General features: G+C 49.4%; 2 protein-coding genes across 2 annotated transcripts; one reads left to right on the plus strand and one right to left on the minus strand.

The window, feature by feature from the left end:
- Positions 1 to 1,010: 1,010 nt before the first annotated feature.
- On the minus strand, positions 1,011 to 1,381 carry LOC124103746 (small nuclear ribonucleoprotein E-like). Its single transcript, XM_046460452.2, has one exon. The coding sequence runs from the start codon at positions 1,335 to 1,337 to the stop codon at positions 1,059 to 1,061; it is 279 nt and encodes a 92-aa protein (XP_046316408.1). The 5' UTR covers positions 1,338 to 1,381; the 3' UTR covers positions 1,011 to 1,058.
- An 839-nt stretch (positions 1,382 to 2,220) lies between these two features.
- Positions 2,221 to 5,049, plus strand: LOC124103694 (platelet-derived growth factor receptor beta-like). The gene is made up of 3 exons (XM_046460416.2): positions 2,221 to 2,257; positions 3,187 to 3,343; positions 4,567 to 5,049. The coding sequence occupies exons 1-3, from the start codon at positions 2,221 to 2,223 to the stop codon at positions 4,748 to 4,750; spliced, it is 378 nt and encodes a 125-aa protein (XP_046316372.1). The 3' UTR covers positions 4,751 to 5,049.
- The last annotated feature ends 8,482 nt before the right edge of the window (positions 5,050 to 13,531 follow it).

Below are 13,531 nucleotides of genomic sequence, written 5' to 3' on the forward strand. Positions count from 1 at the left end.
GGTAGATCAATCCATTTTATGGATTAATAATTTAAATGGATGACTGGGTGGTAACTGTAGGCAGTTGGGGCATGGCTGGAGGAGGTCACCTGGGGCATGCCCTTAGGAGTTGTATTTGTCCCTAGCTCATTGCTTTCTCTCCCTCTGCTTCCTGGCTTCCAGGAGCTGAGAAGGTTCCTTCCACCACACCATTCTGCCATGATGTTCTGTCTCATCTTGGGCCCAAAGCAATGGAATTGGCCAACAATGGACTGAGACCACTGAAACTGTGAGTCCCGAATAAACATTTTCTCCTCTAAGTTGTTCTTGTGAGATGTTCTGTTTACAGCAATGAAAACCTGACTAGCACAATGCTGCATTGAACATTCATCTGCAAACATTTGTTTGAGTCCCTTATGGTTACACTTAAGAGCAGAACTGCTGTGTCATATGGTAAATCTATGTTTAACCTTTTGACAAACTATCCAACCAATTACCACAGCAACTGCACCATTTGACATTTCTACCAGCAATGCACAGTGTTCCAGCTTTTTTTCATATCTTCACCAATACTTGTTAATTTCTGATTTTTTAAAATTATGGCCAACCTAGTAAATGTGATGCTATCTCTCATTGTGTTTTGGTTTGCAATTCCCTAGTGACTAATGATGTTTAGTATCTTTCCATGTAATGTTGATCATTTCTATGTCTTCTCTGGAGAAATGTCTATTCAAATTTTTGTCCATTTTTAAATTAAATTGCTTGACTTTTTGTTCTTGAATTGTAAAAGATGCTATCAGTTACATTCCATGCAATATCTATATAAAGAGATATACAATATAGAAGTATGTAGAGATATAAATAGATACAGATATAGATACACATATTCTGGATACTTAGCCTTTATTTTATTTTATTTTTAATAAAAAGAGTCCCACAGCATTTATTTTCATCTGGTAATAACATAGGTCATCAAAACAATGTGAACTAATGCTTTAGAACCATATTCCAGGCAAAGGGCAGCTAAATTAAAAAAAAATTGTTGCTTTCTCTGTAATTTATCACTTCATTGATCATTTCTAGTTGGAGACACTTTGTAGCAGAGTAATATCATCTCCTTTTAGCATGATCCGACCCAGCTGTTTTCTTGACTTTGTTTTAGAATGAATCTCTTCTGCATCATCTAATACAAGGTTCATGTATTCATCGAAACCAATAATACAGCCCTCTATCCGCATATTCACTTGCTCATAGAGCCACACCTGAATCCGGGATCTGTTTTGCAAGTATCTGAAGATGAGGTTAATGGGCTGCACCATCACCTTCTGGACCTTCTGGCCCTGGCCACGGTACGCCATGGTGGAATCTCACAAAGACCACACGAACCAGCACGTTACCTCAGAGAGCACTTAGCCTTTATTAGATATATGATTTCCAAATATTTTCTTCTGTCCTGTGTTATCTTTTCATTCTGTCAACAGTGTTATTTGATGTATATTCAACTTTGATAAAGTCTAATTTATCTATTTTTTTCTTTTCTTAGCTCCATGTTTGGTGATACAGCTAAGAAATCTACTAGTTCAAGGTCTTGAATATGATCTATGATTTATTCTAAGAGTTTTATAGTTTTATCTGTTATATTCATCCCTTTGTTTCTTTTTCAGTTAATTTTTCTATATGGTGCAAAGTAATGGTTGAATTTCATTTTTATTTTTATTTTTTGCATTTAAATGCACAGTATACTTAGTACCATTTATTGAAAGAAACATTCTTTTATCATTAAATGACCTTGCCACCCTTGTTGAGAATCAATTGACCATAGTTGCAAGGTTTGTTTTGTTTTTTTACTCTCAATTTGATTCCAATGATCTTTATATTTGATTTTAGTTCAGTCTGGACAGTTTTGATTTCTGTGGTTTTGTAGTAAATTTGAAATTGGTAAATGGGACTCTTCTAATTTCGTTCTTATTTTTGAAGATTGTTTTGATATTCAGCCTCCCTTGAAATTCCATATGAATTTGAAAATTAGCTTTTCTATTGCAGCAAAAAATGACTGGTGTGATTTTGACAGGTATTGCCTTGAATCTGTGAACTCACAGAATCACATCTTGATGGTCAAAGAACTCTGCAGCTTTCCAGTCCTGACAGATTTCCAATCAAAGTTTCCTTGGTCATTCTTGCATTTTCACAATGCATTTTGAAAATTGTAATAAATGACAGCAGATGTAACTGAGAAGCGTCATGTTACCTCCCCCTTCCACCCCATTGGAGACCACTTGTGAGATAACAAGGAGCTGATTTCCTTCTGGTCACAGAAGAAAGTCCCCTGTCCAACTGTGTATATTTGAAGCTCCGATTGCGAGTTGAGCTGCAAAAAAAGAAAAAAAAAATCACCCTTGGTAGCTGCTTTGATGAGATTTGGGAATTTCCTCAGGATTGTGCAATCAAATCAAAATACAGAAGTATGTTGCATACATAGACCTATTCACATTTGCAATGATCACCCATTTCAAAAGTTTTGTTTTTTGTTTTTCTTTCTTTTGGGGGTACTGGTGATTGAGCCCAAGGGCACTTTGCCACTGAGCTTTATCTCCAGCCCTATTTTGTTTGGAGACTTTTTGCTAAATTGTTGAAGGTCTCATCAAGTTGTAGAGACTGGCCTTGAATTTATGATCCTCCTTCTTCAGCCTCCAGAGTAGCTGGGATTACAGGTGTGCTCCACTGTTCCTGGCACTCATTTCAAAAGTTTTGTTTTTATCAATATCTTCACTTACCTCCAGTTGACTTTAAGTAAATGCATTAAGTTTGAATATAACCAGTAAGCTGATAATAATAAACAGTCTCCTTTGAGCTTGATGTATATCTGGCTGAAAAATAAGCTTTAGTGTGAAAACATAGCAATTGTGCGCTTGTCAAGTAAACATGACAGTGTTTAACTAAACCATCCTGACAGAGGTGGGGTCTCATTAGTCCTTGTGACAGTCCTTTGAGGGGGGTGTTGGTTCACAGATGGGGAAGGGGAGGCCCAAGGAGACTAAGTACCTTGCCTGCAGTCGGAGGCAGGAAGAGGACCCAGGTGTGTGAGGCGCTGATTCTCAGCTGTCATGCCCACGAACTTTCCCACATTCAACTTGTTTATTGGCCCCGTGGCCCTCATGGGAAGCCTGAGGGCCCCTGGGGCCTGTGCCCACACACCCTCCCCTGCAGGCCCCATCTACATCATCACCGAGTACTGCATCTATGGCAACCTGATGGACAACCTGCATCCAACCCATAGCTTGCACCCCTATATCATCCCCCTGCCTGACCCCAAAACAGAGGCTGCTGATGAGGGTCTGCTGGAGGGTTCCCCCAGCCTCGCCAGGTAGCCGCCCTGGCTGGGACCTGGGGCTACAGGGTGCACAGAGTGTGGGTGTGTCTGCGTCAGGCTTGACCCAGCAGCCAGTTCCCTGGGGTGAAGACTTATTCCTACAGGTGAACAGAGGGCAGAACAGGGCTCTCTTGACCTTTGAGCCCTCAGGTGGGAGGGGCAGGCTGCATAGAAAAAGGATGGGTGGGGCTATCTGAAAGAGAGCTCCTTCCTTGTGGGGAATCCCACAGTTGCCCTCTCTAGGCCCTGTCCTAGCCCCACGGGGAAGGAAGGAACCTACTGAGTGTCCCCAGCATGCTGAGGAGTGACCACCTGTGGGGTCCCAGCCAGCCTTAGGCTGTGCTCCATGCTTAGCACTGTGCCCAGGGGGCCCGGCAGCCTGGCTGTAGGAGGCAGAGGTGGCCCAAGGTCAACCCAGAATGCAGACTGGGAAGGAGACTCATGTGCTCTTCTGTCTTGGGTTGGGGTGAGGTTTCAGTCCAGGGAGGGCTTTGGAGGGAGGTCCCCTGGAGCCCGGACTTGATGTTCAGAGATCACCTGCCTCAGCTAGAGAGAGGGCTCCCCAGAGGCCAGTGCCACCCACCCCAAACAAGATCCAGCCCCAGGGGAGGTGGCAGGAGTCCTAGGCTGGGTTCTAACTCCAGCTCTCCCACCATGAACCCTGGGCAGGCTTTGTCCTGTGAACCTCGGTTTTTCCACATGTGCTGACAGTGCACACAGGCCCCTGGGGACCCTGAAGTCCCTTTTCCTTCTGTCAATGAGACTAACATTCCAAGACCTGGGTAGACAGGACAGGATTCAGCCCAGAATTCCAACAGCTTGAGGTGTGAATGCTGGCTGTTTTATGCCCTTGGATAGCTGCTACCCCTCTCTGAACCTCAGTTTTATCTTCTATTAAATAAAAACAGTAAAAGTCCTTGTATTAGGGTCTTTCCTTGAGGATTAAGTGAGATAATGTCTCAGAATATAGAGGATGGAGATGCTGGGGAATTGAAGTGTGGGGCCAGCTTGGCCTGCTCCAACATCCCAGCCCCTGCACACGCCCACGGTGTGAGGTAGGGCAATGACATGACCTCTCTGAGCTGCGCTTGTCTCCTGGCTCAGGCCTTATGGGGTCTTTAAAGGATTCAACGAGCAGAAGTGTGCAAAGCTGGGTTCAAGGAGTCCCTCAGCGCCTGCTGTGGCCCAGCCCTCACCCACTTGCCTTCTTCCTCCAGCTCCACCCTGAATGAAGCCAACACCTCCTCTACCATCTCCTGTGACAGTCCTCTCGACCCCCAGGAAGAACCAGAGCCAGAACCCCTGCCCCAGCCCCAGGGGGACTCCCAGATGGAGCTGGAGCCACCAATGGATGCAGGCTGCCCTGGGCCTCGGGCCGAAGCAGAGGACAGCTTTCTGTAGGGGCTGGACCCCACTCTGTGCCACGAGAAGCTCCCCTTCTGCCACCAGGCCACAGCCCCCGGGCCTGGCATCCTGTGAGCCATGCTGCTCCTGCCAGCTGTCCCATGTGGAAGGCTTCTGTCCCTGCCACACTGCTCCCCAAGCCCTGGGGCTGGCTCAGGAGGCCAGAGAACTGCAGGACCATGCCCAGCCTCTGCCTCAGGGAGGCCATGTGACTGAGCCAAGGTCCCTCCCAGGGGACCCAGTTTCCCAGTGCACAAGATGAGACATTGAACTTGGTAGTTCACAGTCCACCTGGGAGTCTCCCTGGCTGACAAGGCTGGAATCTGGGGATCTTCCTGGGGAACGAGGGGGTCAGTAACCACTCTATATTCAGCCAGCTGCCCCTCAAGGAGTCGCAGGCTTGTCCCCACACTTCCATCTGCCCAGGAGCTGGGGAAGAAACCCCGGCACCCCTGGCTCCTGGCTGAGCTGGGCTTGCCCTGGCCAGTGTTGCTTCGCTCTGAAGCCACCTCCCCTGACACTAGTCTCTGCTTTCCCAGGCCCGAGCAGGTCTGGGCCAGCCATGCTTAATTAGTGCTGTAATTATTGCTGGGACTGAACCAAGTACAGCACTCCCCGGCCTGCAGAGCCAGCCCAGGACACTCAGGGCACACTGGCTCTGGACAGTGCCCATATCTTCCAGGCCCCTTGTGTTCTGAGGCTTTTTCTCATGGTCTCTTGTTGCAGGCCCAGCGGATCCTGCATCTGTGACAAATGTGTTGATGTGCCAGCATTATGTCCACATGTGTACACCAGTAGGTGGCCCTGACTCTGCATTGGACTTGCTGTGACCTTGGAGGAATCCCTTGCCCTCTCTGGGCCTGTTTTCCCCTTTGAAGAATGAGCAAGTTGGACTCATTCACTCTGAATGCCCTGTCAACACTAATATTCTAGAATATTCCTGGGGTTTGCATGCTTGTCCAGAGGAGGCAAGGTCAAGTACCCTAAACCACGTTCTTGAGGGGCTTTGGGGAGATTCCAGATGACACATGACACCCAGGCATTCAGGAACGTGACCCTTTCTCTGCCCCAAATGCAGCTGTGTGGACCTTGACTTGGAGTGACAGTCATTGCTCAGGAAAGCCCCCAGCAGCTGCTCCAGGGACACGGGAGGACCACGAGACCCCCTTGAGCACCCACAATGAACTCTGGAGGTATCCTGGGCAAGGGGGCAGGGAGGGAGGTCATTACCTCATGCAGCCCAACACTGCCCCCAAGGTATGTGCCACAGAGAGAATGGACAGTAAGGAAGATTGTGTCCCATGAAGGACAATAGCCTTAGGTCAGCACCCAGGAAAGGGGCACAAGAGGAGGGCACAAGAGGGGATTGGTTCCTTAACTGCCACCTGCCCCATCCTGGAGGCAGTACCTGGTGGAGTAGGGTCTTGTCACTGCCCAGGTCTGTTAGTGACACCTCACTGTCCTCAAACCAGTGGGCATTGGTGGTGCCAGGTCAGTGAGGGATTTGGCCTCTACCCTCAGGAGGGGAAGCGATGGCAAGGGGTTGAGGCAAGTTCAGCCCTCCTGGGCACAGTGCCTATGCTGGTGGTGTCTCCCAACCCCAGGGCTCCAGAGCGTCCCCCAAGGAAAGGAATCAATTCTTACTGTGTTACCAAAGGTATAATTACCTACATTTACAAGTAGTTTTAGGACTCACATTAACTCACATTTATACATCAAAAGCACTATTTTGTATGCAGTTCAGTTTTCCTATCTGTATTTTTCTCTTTTTAAAAAATTTTTTGTGCTGGGGACATAGCTCAGTTGGTAGAGTGCTTACCTTTCATGCACAAGGCCCTGGGTTCAATCTCCAGCACCACAAAAAAAAAATAAAAATAAAAATAAAAATTTTTTATTTGTTTTAATTAGTTATAGATGACAGTAGGATGCATTTATGCACTTTGATATACATAGATGGGGTATAATTTCTCATTTTTCTGAGTGTACATGTTGTAGAATCACATTGGTCATGCAGTCATATATACACATACAGTAATAATGTCTGTTTCGTTCTACTATCCTTCCTACTCCCACATCCCAACCTCTCCCCTCCCTTCACTTCCTTCTACCTAATCTAAGGTGACTCTATTCTTCTCTAGTGCCCCCCTCTATTGTGAATTAGCATCCACATATTAGAGAAAACATTTGGCCTTTGGTTTTGGGGGATTGGCTTATTTCACTAAGCATGATTTTTTTCATCTCCATCCATTTACCGGCAAATGCCATAATTTTATTCTTCTTTTAAGCTTAGTAATATTCCATTGAATATATATACCACATTTTCTTTATCCATTTATCCATCTACCTAGGTTGGTTCCATAGCTTAGCTATTGTGAATTGAGCTGCTATAAACATTGATGTGGCTGCATCACTGTAGTATGCTGATTTTCAGTCCTTTGGGTATAGACAAGAAATGGGATAACTGAATCAAATGGTGGTTCCATTCCATGTTTTCTGAGGAATCTCCATACTGCTTTCCATAGTGGTTGTACCAATTTGCAGTCCCACCAGAGTGTATGAATGTGCCTTTCCCCCCGCACCCTCGCCAACATTTGTTGTTGCCTGTATTCTTGATGATTGCCATTCTTACTGGAGCAAGATGAAATCTTAGCGTAGTTTTGTGTATTTTTTTAAAGGAGATATTTTCATATTACACTTGGTGCTTCCTCTCGTAGACGCTGTGGTCTTTCTTGGGTGTGGACCCTGTTCCTGGGGTGCTGGGTATGGATTGAGGGCCGTCAGAGCTCATCCCCTGACAGAGTCCTTCAGCTCTGTTCTCTTTTCCCTCTTCTAAAAAAGGGATTTTCATTTCTCCCACCCCTTGCTAGTGGCTAGGTTTTCTTGACCTTGGCCTTGGATTCCCAGGTGTGAAGTGAGGAAGCTTCTCATTTCTGTTGTGCCTGAGCAGTTCTGGGTAGGAGAACGTTGAGCCTACAGGCCTGCTCAGAGGCTCTAGCCCTGGGAGCACAAACCCTTCCTGCCCCCCTTTTTCCCCACCATGTGCTCTGGCTTTGGCTACTAAGCTGGGGCACCCTCCTGCACGCCCTCCTCTCTGCCTGTGGGCCAGACAAGTCTGCTGTGGCTGGGGAGATGCATCGCCAGAGCCCGGATTCCAAGTCAGGGTGAGTCATGGTTGGGACCAGATAGGAGCAGAAGAGACAGAGCACACAAGGGCCCCAGACAGCAATGGGAAGAAGGTAGGGGAGAGAGGAAGGAAGGAGAGGCCAGGGGACGTCATGGAGCACCAGATTGTGGCTCTGAGGCAGAGTCTAGCCAGGTGGGACAGTGGAGAACAGACCACAGGCCTCACTGTCTCAGCAGCTCAGTGGCTATGGGGCTAGCACAAGGTGGGAGTCCTGGTCCCTCTGGCCAGCTCAGTATTGGCCATCAGCTCCTCTTGGAGCCTGGGCCTGTTAGCCACTGGCTGTACACTACCAGGGGCAATATATCACTGAAGCAGGGGACAGATGCAAGGGTGCCAAGCCAGGCCAGGGGTGCCTTCTACCTGGGCTATTTGGGAGGATTCATTGAGGTAGACCCAGGTTTCAGCCTGAGGCCGATCATTTGCTTGCTGTGTGTCTTCAAGCCATCACTGAGCAGAGAGATGGGCGTCTCTGCTTGGACCTGGGGGAAGGGTGCCTTGCTTTGGAGCTGCAGGTCTCCCTGGACTGTCTCCAGTAGACTGTGGCTGTGGCAAGTGGGCAGAGGACAGGACTGTGGCCAGCTCTGACTCATAGCCCTGCAGCCAACTCAGGGGCAGCTGAGTTGTGACAGGGAAACCCACCAGTGAGCGCCTGGACATACCAACCCCCACCCCTGGGGTCCTGCTCTACAGCGCACCCAGAACTCACGACCTCTTCTCTCCTGGCTGTGGCAGTAGTTGATTAAGGCAAAACTTGGATCTGCTTGGAAAGAGGATAAACAACCCACATTCCAGAAGGGATTGTCTCTGCTCATGGGAAAGCCTGTTTGCAGGTCAGGAGACTCCAGGCCCCATCTCAGCCTGCTCCTCCTGGGACCTTGGGTGGGTCACACCACATCAGAGCCCAGTTCCCTTGTGGCTAATGGAAAAAAACAAGGCCACAGAGAGGAGGCAGGATGAAAGTCTGGCTGACATCAGCCACTAGGTGGTGCTCGGGGGCTGTCTGTGCTTCATTCATTTTTCTTATTTCCCCCTCATCAGTCCCAGGAACCTAGTACAGGTACAGATGAGAGAGGAGATTGCAAAACGACTTGCCCAGGATCATTTGGACAGTGTGTCTGGGTAGGGAGGGAGCCTGGGCCTGGTTGCCTTGTAGATTGAATCTCAGGGAGCTAAGGCGCCCACCCAAAGGGGCAGAGCCAGGGATACAGGGAGCCTCCAAACCCTGTTTCCCACCACATGACCTCTCTGGTGCCACATGTCCCTAAAAGAAAGGTCAGGAAAGGCTCTTGAGAGGGAAGAGCCAGGTGAATTGAGGGCTGGGTGAAAATAAGAAAACATAGTTTGGGAGAGGGCTTGGACCTCTGGGCCCTGTGCAGAGCAGGTGCAGGGGGCTGAGGTGACCTGGGTCAGCCCCTGCCTGGTCCTGCCCAGGGGAGATGGGCGAGCTGGAATTTTCCTCCCAGACAGATGAGCCACTCGGACTACACATTGCTTCCACCACCCACTGTCCGCCTGGGTCCTTCTTCCTGGAAAAAGAGGGAAAGACTGAAAGAGTTTGTTCTGCTGGGCCCTGAGCTGCAGCCCACGAGGGGCCTTCAGCCCCATTAATGTTCCTTCTCTGAATTAGGACCCTGTCTCTCCAAGGCCTCTGTGACCTGAGTTTATTCTCCAGTTTTACAATAATGAATTTATAACAGTGTCTACAGAGCACATGCCCCAAACCCATTAGCAGAGTAGGTAACACAGAAAGAGAACACTTTCCTGTGTGTGTTTTTGTATTTTAGACTCTGGTAACATTGTAAATGGGTTCTTTCTTTAGTCAGCCACTCTGTGTGTAGGAATTTATGTTATGGAAATTCTGTTTAAATTGCTAATAGTTCAGTTTTATTTTTCTAGGTTCCCCTACTCATATGCATATTAATATTTGTATTTGCATGTAATTGAATTACAGTTTTTTTTAAAGAGGGGGAAGAGAGAGAGAATTTTTCAATATTTATTTCTAGTTCTCAGTGGACACAACATCTTTATTTTATTTTTATGTGATGCTAAGGATTGAAGCCAGCTCCCCACGCATGCCAGGCGAGCGCGCTACCGCTAGAGCCACATCCCCAGCCCCTACAGTTGTTTTTAAATCTGCCACTACTATTCTGCGACTTGGTTTTCTACTTAACAGTACATTATGGACACGCTCACAGGACAGTGGCATATACAGATTCTCATTTATCTATTTTGAGTATTGCACCCATTTAGCCAGAGATTAGCTCGCTGATCCCCTACTGATAGACATTTGCATTGTTTTCAAATTCTTAGAGTTATGAATTATGATGCAATGACCCTTGTCTAAAAAATCTGTTTATTTTTTCACAATTATATGTTTCTACTCATATAATCAATTTCTAGACACAGAGTTTTTGGGAGAATAAACATTTGAAGTGCTAGTAGAGTATGAAAGTTCCCTAAATGCAAAAAATATCACAGTGCTTCTCGGAGGCCAAGAAAATCAAACATGAAAACAACATTGTTTAATGCCAGGGAGTGGCCTTGGTCTTCTGGAGGAAGTCTGGAATCTCTGAGGTTTGTTGTAAACAACTGAGAGAGAGAAAAATAAAGAGAGAGGTGCAGCCAGGCATGTTGGCACACACCTGTCATCCCAGGAACTCTGGAGGTTGAGGCAGGAGGATTGCAACTTGGAGGCCAGCCTCAGCAATGTAGTGAGGCCTTAAGGAACTCAGTGAGAACTTGTCTCAAAATCTAAAATAATAAAGGGTGGGGTAGGGGTGTTGTTCAGTGGTAAAATACCCCTGGTTCATTTCTCAGTACCAAAGAGAGAGAGAGAGAGAGAGAGAGAGAGAGAGAGAGAGAGAGAGAGAGAGAGAGAGAGAGAGAGATACAGCAGCTGAGACTTCCTTGGCATGACCCAGAACCCTTAACCAGGCAGATCTGCCCACTGTGCCATTCAGTGCTCTCCAGCCCAGGGCCCAGCTCCACTGAACCGTCTGCAGGCCCAGAGGGAACACCCAGCCCACGGTGTGGGAGCGCATCCCTGTTGGGGTCCCTCCCGTCCTCACCACAACCCTGGGAGAGGGCTGAGGGGAGGCCAGCCTGGACGAGGAAGCTGAGACTCAGAGCCGTGCTGTGGCTCGCTCAGGGTCCACGCAGGCTGACGGCCTTGCCACTGTCTCCCTCAGCGAGTGTCCAGTTCCTGTGTGGGGTGAGTCCTGGGGTCTGAGGTGACCCAGGTGGAGGCAGCAGGCGGAGCCTGGGGTCAGGGTGCTGCCACCTGCTCTAGGTGAGGCTCCTCCTCAGAATAGGGCTGCAGACCTGGGGCTGCTCTGGGCCACGGGGAGTGTCCACAGCTCAGAGCAACGTGTGCCTCAGGGCCGGGGGAGGAGAACCCGGGCAGGGGCAGGGCCTCAGGGACATCACTGAAGGAGGACTGACTCCCTGTGCCACCCCACAGCCCCGCACCATGGTGTCCCTGCTGCACCCACAGCACCTCCCTACCCCACCTCAGGGCTCCTCTGCTCCTGAGAGGCCTCCCAGCACGCTGCCCCTTGCTGGTTGCTCCAACTAGACTTTGCCACTCCACTGTCTCTTTCTGGCTTTAGGGTTTGTGGCTGATCACTACAAGGAATTAGAAACATCACGAATGTGGGGAAGTAGCAAAATTTCGGGAAAATCATAGATTCTCAGAGTCCTGTTTCTGCTCTGCAGAAACAAGATGGAAGTTTCCACATTTGAGCTTCTCTTTGTTTTTAGTGATCTGCCTAAAGCATAATGATGACCTTGGCTGTCCCTTGCTCAGTCGCCTTTGGTGGCTCCCCGTGGTCCAACAAGGTCCTCCTGTGGTCACCTGGGTCCAGCCTCTCCTACAGCCTCACCACATCTGCCCTCCAAGACCCGTCCTCCCTGTGTGGGCCACAGACCCTCCAACCCCTGCCCTCTGTTGGTGCTGTTTTCTCCCCTAGAATGCCCACCCTCTGCGCCTGAAGGTCAGCAGATTGCTCAAGCTTCCCGTCCTCGTTTGTGCTCTTGGGGGCCTTCATGTCTGCACAGCACCCTGAGCCTCTGGGACACTGTGGACTCTCTTGCTGCCAGGCCTCTCCACGCTGTTTCTCCTTGTTGGAACATTCCACCCTCTGGTGCCTCCCGACTCCTTCTCTGCTCATGTAGAATCTCCCTTTACTGCCTCTGCAGTGCCAGGAGCTTCTGCCACTCCCCCGAGGGCTCCTCTCCTGGTTCCACCAGAAGCTCAGGCATCACCTCTGAGGCAGAGATGCCCAGGCTGTCCTCATGCCATTCCAGTCATGCTTGGGACATCACCAGGCCCTGCACCAGGGAGAGCCCTGCACCTAGGCCTTCCTGGGCCCAGATCAAGGCCCCAGGTATGAAGTATTACGAGATGAATCGGTCTCAGAGTGTGGAGGACTCCTTCTGCCCTCTCTCCACTCATCCCCCAGTGGATGCATGGACACATGCACCTGGCAGTCACTGACCTCCCACCTGCTGCCATGGCTGTGGGGAAGAGGCATGAAGAAGACCAGGAGGGTCTTGCAGGCCCTGGCAGGGAGCTGCCAAACTGCCAGGATGCTGGGTGCCAGGCTTCTGGCTTGGGCCCCCTCCACTCTCTGGTGGGGAAGCCCAAGTCAGGAGGGTCCCAGGATATGGGCATGGGGTAGGGGCTCAGAAACCCACTACCCTATGTCTGGAGGAGCCAGGAACCAGGAATCAGACAGGGAGGGAGGGAGGGCTCTGCTGTCCCTGTGTGCAGAAGCCTGAGATCGCCCACACACTTGCGTCAGGCTTTCCTCATCCGTGGGCTGCCATGCGAACCCTCTCAAAGTGCCTCTGCCACAGGAAGGACTGATGTCAACCTGCGGTCCCTGTCGTCATGTCATCCTCCTGGCAGCAGCATGTGGCTCCCTCCGCCAGGGCTCTCCCCCCTGAGTCCCAGGGCTCTCCCACCCCAAGTCCACTGGCAGTCAAAATGCAACCACTGGGAAGACCCGAGGCCACCCAGGTGGCATGGGGGTGACTAACATAGATTCTGCAGTCAGGCTGCCTGCTCCCAACCTCAGCTCTGCCCCCACTGGCTCTGGGGCCTTGGGCAAGTGACCTAACATCCTCTTTGAGCCTTGTTTCCTCATCAGCAAAATGGACATAATCAGGAGCAGCCTCTTGGGTTGAGGATTAAACGTCATAAACATGCTAAGGCATGGTGCCTAGTGTATAGACAACTTCCAGAAAATGTGACATCTCCAAATGCTCTTTTCCCAGAAGGGAAGAGCTCCTTCCTGCTTCTGGCTCAAGGTCTTTGGGATACAGCCTTTATTCATCGACTCATTCAATACTTCTAAATTTGGTGGGTCAGGGTGGTCAGCTACTCAACAAGCACAGGAGGAAACCAATCCTCACTGGCTGTGTGATGTGACCTGGGAAATGACTGAACTTCTCAGAACCTCAGTTTCTTCTTCAACAAAACCATGGTATTACCTGGACCCACCTCTAGGGTTGAGGATTCCATGAGAGGACTCCAAAGAGCACGTGTCACACTGCCTGACCCAGAGTGAGGGCCTGATAAGCCTTCAGGGCCT

The sequence above is a fragment of the Marmota monax genome, unplaced genomic scaffold, assembly GCF_021218885.2.
Source record: "Marmota monax isolate L192 unplaced genomic scaffold, Marmota_monax_Labrador192_F-V1.1 WCK01_AAM20220418_F8-fsc00006, whole genome shotgun sequence".
Lineage (NCBI taxonomy): Eukaryota > Metazoa > Chordata > Mammalia > Rodentia > Sciuridae > Marmota > Marmota monax.

What these genes read in the sequence shown, in the direction of transcription:
- LOC124103746 (XM_046460452.2), bottom strand. Translation starts at nt 1,337, where the DNA reads ATGGCGTACCGTGGCCAGGGCCAGAAGGTCCAGAAGGTGATGGTGCAG.
- LOC124103694 (XM_046460416.2), top strand. Translation starts at nt 2,221, where the DNA reads ATGTTACCTCCCCCTTCCACCCCATTGGAGACCACTT. An exon ending in CACCCCATTGGAGACCACTT is followed by an intron (nt 2,258 to 3,186) that starts GTGAGATAACAA and finishes CCTCCCCTGCAG; the next exon opens with GCCCCATCTACATCATCACC. An exon ending in GGTTCCCCCAGCCTCGCCAG is followed by an intron (nt 3,344 to 4,566) that starts GTAGCCGCCCTG and finishes TTCTTCCTCCAG; the next exon opens with CTCCACCCTGAATGAAGCCA.